General features: G+C 27.6%; 3 protein-coding genes across 5 annotated transcripts; 1 reads left to right on the top strand and 2 right to left on the bottom strand.

The window, feature by feature from the left end:
- The first annotated feature begins 356 nt into the window (after positions 1 to 356).
- Positions 357 to 2,654, top strand: LOC140669537 (transcription termination factor 1). Of its 2 annotated transcripts, XM_072899484.1 has the most exons (7): positions 390 to 980; positions 1,051 to 1,239; positions 1,335 to 1,525; positions 1,598 to 1,767; positions 1,870 to 2,122; positions 2,225 to 2,373; positions 2,462 to 2,654. In XM_072899484.1, exons 1-7 carry the CDS (start codon positions 663 to 665, stop codon positions 2,608 to 2,610), a joined length of 1,419 nt encoding a protein of 472 aa, XP_072755585.1. In that variant the 5' UTR covers positions 390 to 662; the 3' UTR covers positions 2,611 to 2,654. The 2 variants fall into 2 exon arrangements, with proteins under 2 accessions (XP_072755586.1, XP_072755585.1); XM_072899485.1 differs by lacking the exon at positions 2,462 to 2,654 and having other exon boundaries at positions 357 to 980; positions 2,203 to 2,333.
- Positions 2,655 to 2,777: 123 nt separating this feature from the next.
- Uch-l5 (ubiquitin carboxy-terminal hydrolase L5) lies at positions 2,778 to 4,853 on the bottom strand. Of its 2 annotated transcripts, none has more exons than XM_072899488.1 (6): positions 4,593 to 4,674; positions 4,402 to 4,465; positions 3,869 to 3,974; positions 3,551 to 3,738; positions 3,286 to 3,483; positions 2,778 to 3,175 (listed from the first exon to the last, which is right to left on the bottom strand). In XM_072899488.1, exons 1-6 carry the CDS (start codon positions 4,636 to 4,638, stop codon positions 2,872 to 2,874), a joined length of 906 nt encoding a protein of 301 aa, XP_072755589.1. In that variant the 5' UTR covers positions 4,639 to 4,674; the 3' UTR covers positions 2,778 to 2,871. The 2 variants fall into 2 exon arrangements, with proteins under 2 accessions (XP_072755589.1, XP_072755588.1); XM_072899487.1 differs by lacking the exon at positions 4,593 to 4,674 and adding an exon at positions 4,708 to 4,853 and having other exon boundaries at positions 2,779 to 3,175.
- A 949-nt stretch (positions 4,854 to 5,802) lies between these two features.
- On the bottom strand, positions 5,803 to 9,165 carry LOC140669650 (BBSome complex member BBS1-like). Its single transcript, XM_072899668.1, has 7 exons — positions 8,695 to 9,165; positions 8,268 to 8,445; positions 7,758 to 7,967; positions 7,365 to 7,660; positions 7,010 to 7,259; positions 6,667 to 6,846; positions 5,803 to 6,557 (listed from the first exon to the last, which is right to left on the bottom strand). The coding sequence occupies exons 1-7, from the start codon at positions 8,706 to 8,708 to the stop codon at positions 5,931 to 5,933; spliced, it is 1,755 nt and encodes a 584-aa protein (XP_072755769.1). The 5' UTR covers positions 8,709 to 9,165; the 3' UTR covers positions 5,803 to 5,930.
- Positions 9,166 to 9,830: the final 665 nt, after the last annotated feature.

The following is a 9,830-nucleotide window of genomic DNA, read 5'->3' as shown; positions in this document are numbered from 1 at the left end:
TTAAAAAAACAATGTTGCACAAGTTGCAGGAAATTTCATTTAATCTAATTTTTTATTGCAAATTGCGTAGAGTTGTTTATATAACGTAGATATTTTTGATATAACTCACCATATTTTCCAAGACTGTGACTAGAAAATTGTAGCCGCCTGCTTTCCATCTGAGAGAGAGAGAGAGAGAGAGAGAGAGAAAGAGAGAGAGAGAGAGAGAGAGAGAGAGAGAGAGAGAGAGAAAGAGAGAGAGAGAGAGAGAGAGACAATCCATAAATTTAGTATTTCAGATATTTCAATAAATGAGATATTTCACCTAAAATAAAAATTAAATTAAATGAAATTTCCTGCTATTTGTGGAATATTGTTCTTTTAATCGACAAGTAAATCAAAAAAATTATACACCTACATTTTTCACATATGCAATTTTACATTGAACCTCGTCTACAATGAATCGTTGGTCGTTGGGCATAAGAAATTAATCAATCTAATTCGATTAGTCTTCTCTCAATTTAACTGTGATTGTTTGATTTCTTGCGGCTAAGGCTGAAATCACATGGTGCGGAACAGAAGTACGGAACAGAGAGTGCGCCATAAAAATATAGAAGTCTGTGGATTGATCCTCAAACATATACATATATATATATATATATATATATATATTTTTTTTTACTATGGATATTTATAGCGTGGATATTGATATGGATTTTGTACAAGATACTGATGATAGTCTAATAAGTGTAAATGAAGATCCAATTACAGATCCTTTATTTATTAGCGATTGTGAGGAACGAGACACTGACACGATACATATGGAATCAAAATCACAATCTTCAATAGAACCAGAAAAATCAACTTTTATTGACAATGAACAAATTAGTAATATGAATAAATCATCTGAGAAACATAAGTTGAATACAAAAGAGAAACATCTTTTAGAAGAATTGAAAAATATAAAAGCTAAGGAAGAATTGCCAGTATCTCTCAAAAAGGTTAATTAATATATTTTGAGTATTATGAATGATTTATTTATCTTATCATATAATTGTTTTGTATATACAGAAATTGAAGGCATTACATATAAAACTAATACATAAAGTACCTCCGCAACATAAAGTAGAACGTACCGGATCTCATGCACCAACGAGACAAGAAAAAAAATTATTTGAGAAATATGGACCGCTTCGAAAAGGATTATATTCACCTAAAGAGGATAAAATTATTAAAAAAAACTGGGAAACATTTTGTCAGGTATATAGTTATCTGCTATACTTTGAATATATCATATGTATAGTGTATAATATGATTTAATGTATTACCTAATATGTTATAACATATGTATTTAGCTTCATGAATGGGACACAAGCATGACTGAACCATTTTTTAATTGGAGACACAATGGAAAATATTATATAGCTGATGTGAAAGAAAGACAAAAATTTGTACAATTTTTATCAAATGGAGTACCTTGGCGAACTTTATACAGCGTTTATTCTAGATTTAAAGTATTATATTGTAAAAAAATCACTCAGGCTCGGTACGATACAAATTTTAACAAATTTTGGACTTGAATTTTTATACATATTCTATAATCATTTTTCTGTTTCAGATATACTTCAAAAGAAGATAAAAAAATTTTAATGTATATACAGAATGAACATTTTGCTAAACGTGACACTAAATATATTGAATTAGCAAAGTTATTAAATCGAACAAGTCGATCAATTTTTAAACGATATCAATATCTCAAAAATATTGAAGATAATTCAGAAATAAGATGTAGGTATTTTGTGATATATCACTGAATATTATATTTAGAATTCTGTCTCTCTTTCTCTCTAGGTGTTCACACATTGTCAAATTTGTTTAATTTAATTACAGCATTATCAAATATTAAATGGACATTGCCACTAATCGAAAAGTTTATAAAAACTTTACTTAATGTAACATTAAGTGAAGATATAAGAGAATTAAAAGGTGCTATAATTCCAAAGTGTGTGTGGCAGAAAATGAAAAAAAAACTAAATATACATGAAAACATTTTGAGAACATTTTGGCAAAATCAATTGCATCTACAATTATTTAGTCCAGGTCCTATCTATTTAAATGATATTAAGATACAACTAATTGAATAGTAAGTACCTCATTAAATTGTATATCCATTATAGCATACAAATTGATTTCAACATATAAACACTATTGAATTGCTATAAGTATGTACAATTCACTATTGCAGTATGTATCAAAAAGGAATAGCGAATTCTCGTGAAATTATATGGTCCAATGTCGCACACTCTTTTGATGGAGCACCTGCAGTATTTCTTTGTAGACTCTTTTTTTACCTAATTCAAGAATGTAATTTGGACAATATGAAAAATTTTGCTGGTAACAAAATAATATTTGAAGCATATTTCTAAAAATATTTCTAATAATTATGAATGAATCATATTATATAAAAATATTGCATTTGCAGATATTGTAGGATACCTATATCATACTAAGATCTCCGAAATTAAAAAGGCCCCTACAGATAAGTTCCTACCTAGACTTATATATAAAAATAAAAAAATGTATTTACTAAACGAAGAAGATAATAATGTAACTAAAAGTAATAATATTTAAAAAATGACTATAATAATAATCCCAATATTTTACTTAATTTATGTTAATTACCTTAACTTACCTTACTTCTCAAATATAGTTCATAAAAAATGTAAAACTATTACTTTAAATGTATTTTAAATATTTCACAAGGAAAAAAATGAAAAGATAAGCATTTTGCACAAAGAACTATTTATTAAAAAAGAAAAAGAATTAATACAGTGTGAATATTTTCTTCTGCAGTAACCATTTTAAAGTTTAATTTTTTTTCTTTAGACAAGTTCACACTTTATTTTTCTTTGACTCCTTTTCAAGTGCTTTCTCCTTTGCCTTTTGATATAAAGGCACAAGTTTGCCTTCTTTAGCAAGAATTTTTAACAGTTCCATAATAAGTGGTAAATAATTATGTTTCCTTCTAATATTCTCTATTTGGTATCTTTTCGACTTTCTTATTTCTTCCTCAATTAGTGTTTGCAAACGTTCTAGTTCTGCAGGATCACAGACATTGGCTTTCTGTCTTTCATATAAAGTTTTTCTATCTGTTACTATAGCCATCAAATTGAAATGGATTTCGCCTTCATTATATCTGTATTAATAACATTTGTATTTTTATTTATACTATACAGCTGATAAGCAATTTACATGACAATTTGTATAGATAAAATTATTGAAGTAGTTATACATTTTATAACTTACTTGTTTATCCGTTTTTGAATTATAGGCTTTGCAGCTTGTACCCATTGTTCTCCTACTGGACATGGGCCTAAATCGATTGGACCTTCTTTTAATCCATCTAATTCGTACAAACGACCATCAATCGGAACGTAACTCACAAAATGAAATACATCGTCGTCTTTAGATGCTTGTTTTGAGTCGTATTCAAATAAGGTTTGTCTAAAATTTGAGTTTACATATAGAACCATTCATGATATTAATAACTGTTGAACAACTAGCTACGTACCTAGAAAAGGAATTATGTATTTCTCTTATAGCATCGGAATTACTGAGAGCAAGTCCACGTATATTTGCATCAAAACTTTGACAGAAATCTTTAAATTCCTGTAAATTTGGTCCTAAAGATATGTCTGGGTGTTTACAATTTAATAAAACACTCAGTATTGCTTGTGTTGCACAGGCATTGTTTATTACCTATAAAAAATAATTATTTTAAAAGATATATTTTTAAAATCTAATTCCTTTGGGAGCAAATAATCCATATAAACTAATAAAATTTCCTTATAATATAAATTCAATCAAATAATCATGATCACATACATACCTGTTTTGCAAAATATATTTTGTCCAATCTATTATCAGTTACAATATTTCCTGATAATTCATCATCTTGTACCCATTTGAATAAAAATATTAAACCATGAATAGGCCTAAAAATTATTAACATTTAATATAGTATATATAAAAAATAAAGTATAAATTAATTAAAGTAAGAATATATATATAAAGAAAAACTATGCTATATAAAAGTAATCTATACAAAAGAAAAGAAGATAAAAAATATAATTTTTTTAAAATTATTAATATATATGTAATTATCAACATATTAATTTTATCTATTATGTACATTTTATATTTTGTACATTTGAAATAAATATACAATCTTGCTAATAAAGAAAAACAGGAGAATAAAAAAGAAAGAAAGAGAGCAAATATGGAAAGTATAATTACACAAATATAATTATACTATTCATTAATATAGTTATTTTAAAAATATCTAATCTTTTACACATGTGGCTATCTTTTAAGATAATGTAATAAAAATTATAATACTTATATTATGCAAAATAAACTTACTTCAAATCATCAAATTGCTCATCATCCAAACTCCATAATTCTTCCACTTGTGCTCCTTTAACACCTGAAAAGTTATATATCATTTACAGTTATGCTAATGTGAGTTGATTTTAGAACCTCCAAAATAAAAAGAGATTTCAAGATTTATTGAAAAAAAAGTATTACAAATATTTGTTATTCATGAGTGTAACCTCGATAAGCGCAGTTTTCAATTATGCTATCATAAAAACGATGCATAGAGATTCTATTATGAGATTAGATCAATTTTATTACAATATATTCTAAAATAATTGGAAATGTTCTTGCCAAAGTCTTTAATCAATTCCGTAAAAACACCAGGATCACTCTCAATGAGACACCAAGTTCCTGCAGAGTCCGCCATATTTTATGAACTGTCACACATTCAGACAAAATAAATATAAGTGTATAAGAAATTTTAATCGATTACTGCGCCACTCGGTGGCAAATCTTGTATAACTTCATAAATTATAGCAGAGATAAGCTAAAAGAACCTTAAATAATTCTGTAAAAAATAATAACATATATGTATAATATATACATATATATATATATATTTTATATATATATATATATATATATATATATATACATATACATAAAATAATTTTAATAATTTCTGTAATAGTAAATATATCTATCATTATTCATAATATAATATGTATTAAAATGGAAAAAGATTACATGCAGCTAAATTAATATGTTAGGAAATATAATAATAAACTCAGTATTTTTCGTACTTTTCAGATCCATGATTAAGTCGTAAGAAATGAACCAATCATATTCATTATTCTTCTCTAAAGTCAATTGTAATTGGTTAATTTCTTAAGTTAAGGTTTAAGGCTTACTACATCTATTGTAGACCCGGCCTTATGGATCTAGCCAGTAATTCCGCTTACTCTAAAATGGATGTAGATGGCGCTAGCGTATTACAAAAAATCGTTGTATGAAAACCGACAAAGTAACCAGACTTTTCTTTGATTATACATATGTATTCCATCTGATATTGTGGAATTATTTGATTGACCATTTATAAAACTAAAAAAACAAAATATCTTATCCTGATTGATCAATCAAACACTTCAAAACTTTCCTAACGTCAAACAGAACGCACCTCTAATGGATCTGATGAAAAATCTCATTGGCTGCGTTCAGCAGAGAAAGCAAATCACTAAGCGCTTACTGATTTGCCTTCTCTGCTGAACGCAGCCATTAATAAAAATTCAAATTTAAAGAAATACAATCAAGAAAAGTTATTAGAAAAGAATAAAACTAAAAAATATTTACAATCAATACTAGAAGAAATAGAATGAGATAAGAGACCAAGAAAAGAACAAGATTTTTTTAAAATTTATTTTTGATATTTCTATAGTTTTTAAATTATATATATGTATTAGTACGGATATTCAACCAAAGGCATCAAAGACAAATTTTCTATTCTAAAATATGATGATTCTAATAACACATAAAATGACAATTTTCACATTTAAAAAATTAAGTAACTGTATTCTTTAGATTTCAAAATCTTCCTCAGCAGCTGGCAGTATTACAGTCGTTACACCTAAAGGTTTTGGATTTAATTTCTTGCACAGTAATATCTTAATTTTTCCCGATATTTGACCTTTTAAATTTGCGCTAACGGTTAAAGGTATAGGTAGAGCACTCGGTAGCAAAGGCAAATCTATCACACGAGGATTCACATCAGTATCTTCGGGTCTGCAGAGAATATATAATTCTGTATAGGATAAACTTTCAGAGATATTTGTCACTAGAATGCGAACCATGTAATTGGGACCTAAACCGAGAACATTTGCCTCCAATGTGATAGGATTCGGTCCTGCTACTTGATTTTCGCTTAAATTTTCAGATGCTCGTTTAGCAGTTGTTAAACGTAAACGAAGAAAGCCTTGCTGAAATGTATTATGAATTTTCTTCGCCTCGGCTCTCTCCCTTATCGTCTGATCGACGAATAATCGTGTTTTTTTCGGTATTGAGAACTTTGATGTATTGCATGATGACGAACTCGACATTGAATTGTTCACGTTGAAATCAGCAGTGCGCTTTAGGATCTTCATACATAAGCCACCGCCGACAGTGATCATAGCTATTGTTCGTTCTTCTTGTCCCATTCGTCCATACTACATTTGTAAAGGAAATTTACTTATATTTATACATATCAAAGCATACACTTATGTAAATTTATCATCAATTTTGTTTTAATAAAATATATTTTTATATAAAAAGTACCTTAAGAGCAGATACAGGCTCCATAATCTTCACCGTATCCACATGATGTTTTCCGTCATAAATGCGCACTCCATAGCCTGCTGTACTTACAGCTAATAAAGATAGTCCACTTTGTGGTACTGGTAAGCTTACTAAATCTAATATTATGCCAGGAATACTGATGTACCATAATTTAATCCCCTGTATGAAAAATTTGTATATATTTAATTTATATATAATAATTTATTATATATTTAAAACAGTTTAGCACACATTGGATGTTGTAATATCCTTTAAATAGTAATATGTTATTGTTAATCAAGTAGACAAACTTCTATTTGAGAAAGCAGGTATTCAAATATACCCTTTTTGAAAATCCTATTAAAGTGCCATCCATAACAGCTACTGCCGCACCTTCAGAAGCAAGAATGGAAATAGCTACTGCTGGCGCTGGCAATGTTTCCCAAAGTTTCACAGGGCTTCCTCTCCTAATCGCTCCTATTTTTCCATCTCTTCCAATGATCACTATGCGTCCATCGCCAGTCCATAAACCACAACTGGCAAATGCTACTGGTGGCCACTCCAATTGATGTTTATCCATAACTGAAAAAGCTCTGTGTGACAATTAAATAATATCCATAATAAAGATAAACGATATTCATAAAGTATAATAATATTTCACGCACGCACATTTAGTTTTAATTATGTAAGAAAAATACCTGGGATCCAAAATGAGAACTTCGCCAATTTCGGTTCCTAATATTAGACAACTACTAGCAAGATCGTTCCACGAATCTCTCCGGATGATTGCAATCGCTGTTAGGGTATTGGCTTTGACAAGTGGAACTCTTCTATACTGCTCCGCGAAGCTTAATCGTAAATTACTGTCCATAGACAGAAATTTTAATGTGCGAGATGAAAGAAAAGACGCTCCGAGTTCTTTTAACAATAACTCCAAATCGTCCGCGAGCGTAAGCACATTTAATTCCTCGTCCAATCCGCATTTATGCCAAATCTACATCAAATTATTGAGATATTATTCATGACAAAAAATACATAAAATTTATCTATAAACTAAGAAATAACTTTATATAATTATCTATTGCCTAGACCTCTCGTTCCTTTGGATGAGCATCAATATGTGGCAGACAATATTTGAAAAAGGGTCTCATATTTTTGAAAATATAAACACTGGCCCCAGCTCCTACAGCTACTACAGATGAGCGAAGTTCTCCATTTTCTGTATAAAAACCAACCACACCACAAGGTGGATCTATCATATTATATTCAGTTACTTGATCACCTCCTTTATACACTCGTATCTAGAAAAAAATAATACATTAGAAGTTATAAAAAGATATATTATAGAAGAAAACTCAAGAAAGAGATATAATTTAAATGTTTACTATTTTAACATTATTTAATTACATTTTATTTTCAAAATTTGTGAGATCATGTTAAATATAAAATAATCTACTGTAATTTGCAAGAAAATATGGCTACTTTCTCACTCATTCATTTTGTCTTTAGTAGTATTTAAATATATAAATTAATATATATATATATATATATATATATAATAAATTTTCCATATAAACTTTATTATATAAATGCATATATACTTTTGTCAAGTCATTTCCTACTGGTCCTAGATCAGCACAAATGAGCCTAGCGTCTCCATCACCGCTTACATCCAACATATCAAGTCCACCTGGCAAAGCAAATAAATCAGCACTTGGTTCCCAAAGTGCTTCCAGCCATCGACTTGTACCAAGTCCTCCGAGAGATTTGTGGTCTGCCCTAAAAAAATATATATATATTTAAAAAATAAAAATAAAATACAATAAGCAAAAATAATATAAAATTATATTAGATTTTTTAAAATTTAATATGCAATCAAATAAATTGAATTTTAATGTTAAATTTAATATTTTATAATTAAATTTTTTAAATAATAAATTTTAATATATTGTTCTGGTGTGTAGCCCTTTTTTTAAGACATAAAAATTGACTGAAATATATTCAAAATAAAAAAAGTATTTTCTTTACCTTAAACCATGCATGAGGGACAACAAATGTTGTAACTCTTCTAATTCTTAAATTATAAATCCAGTATAAAAAATCGTGAACTTATTTAAAGTTTATTTATCAAACTACATATTTCAGCTTTCTCATTTATGTGTGACATAAATGAGAATATCTAATATTATATCAATATACATAAACACATCTAGAATTGATTAATATAAGATCTTTTATCTTTACATGTTTCATGTGCTTTGCCAATTTTATAAAATTGGCAATTTTACAATTTTTTAAATTAGCATTTTATCACATTCTCTGGTCAAAAGCAGATGTACATGTAGGTGAGTATGATACAAATATTGGAAACCATAATCACATAATACAAAATGCCACATGTTTTGTATATCTGTTGCCATAGCAATATATATACTCGACACCCAGCACAATTTCGTATTATTTATAACTTATATCACAGATATTTGTGATTTATATATAGTTCCTCTAAAATTGCGTTCGAAAAGCTACTCATCAAAGTATCTAAAACAAGAAATTTTTGCTCTTTTTTTATTTTTCTCTTTTAGTCAAACATAATTCTGAATAGATTTTCGAACGCGAGAACATATGAGAGAAAAAGGCGGGAAAATTAAACATATATAATAGATAAATATATGAAAATTATTTCAGCATGCATACTATTATGTGATATTATAGTTATAATGATCATAATTGTTGATCAACACATACATACATAAATATATATATAATTTAATTACTTAATCATTTGATAAGCACATATATATATATATACAGAGAATCAAATTTTATTATATCTGATTTTAAATTCCATCACACATACAACATATGTATTTACACTTCTTTTAATGCGTTATCTGTTAAAATATATACAGAGTATTAATATAACATCATATACAATTTTATGTTCTTGTATTACTTTATACATTTTAGAAATATATTCGCAATACATAATTGTGCGTAACTTATATTCAAGAAAATTCCTAAGATAAAAATAATTTCTCTGTATCAAAAAAGTTATATCGAATTCTTTATAATATAATAAAACAGTATTACAAAAAAAGTATAAAATATATGTATACATATGTATACAAATGTACTTATCTTACTACTATTCTAATATAAAT

The sequence above is a fragment of the Anoplolepis gracilipes genome, chromosome 9 (assembly GCF_047496725.1).
Source record: "Anoplolepis gracilipes chromosome 9, ASM4749672v1, whole genome shotgun sequence".
Lineage (NCBI taxonomy): Eukaryota > Metazoa > Arthropoda > Insecta > Hymenoptera > Formicidae > Anoplolepis > Anoplolepis gracilipes.
The sequence above is the reverse complement of the archived record's forward strand: the minus strand, read 5'-3'. Positions and strand labels throughout refer to the sequence as shown.

Excerpts from the sequence above, each read along its gene's own strand:
- LOC140669537 (XM_072899484.1), top strand. The coding sequence starts at position 663 with ATGGATATTTATAGCGTGGATATTGATATGGATTTTGTACAAGATACT. Across the intron at positions 1,768-1,869 it reads AGATAATTCAGAAATAAGAT|CATTATCAAATATTAAATGG; the intron begins GTAGGTATTTTG and ends ATTTAATTACAG. Across the intron at positions 2,123-2,224 it reads AAGATACAACTAATTGAATA|TATGTATCAAAAAGGAATAG; the intron begins GTAAGTACCTCA and ends TCACTATTGCAG.
- Uch-l5 (XM_072899487.1), bottom strand. The coding sequence starts at position 4,783 with ATGGCGGACTCTGCAGGAACTTGGTGTCTCATTGAGAGTGATCCTGGT. Across the intron at positions 4,466-4,707 it reads GGAATTGATTAAAGACTTTG|GTGTTAAAGGAGCACAAGTG; the intron begins GCAAGAACATTT and ends ATAACTTTTCAG. Across the intron at positions 3,176-3,285 it reads ATTCAAAAACGGATAAACAA|ATATAATGAAGGCGAAATCC; the intron begins GTAAGTTATAAA and ends TTATTAATACAG.
- LOC140669650 (XM_072899668.1), bottom strand. Across the intron at positions 7,661-7,757 it reads CTCATCCAAAGGAACGAGAG|ATTTGGCATAAATGCGGATT; the intron begins GTCTAGGCAATA and ends AATTTGATGTAG. Across the intron at positions 6,847-7,009 it reads TAATAGGATTTTCAAAAAGG|GGGATTAAATTATGGTACAT; the intron begins GTATATTTGAAT and ends TTTTTCATACAG.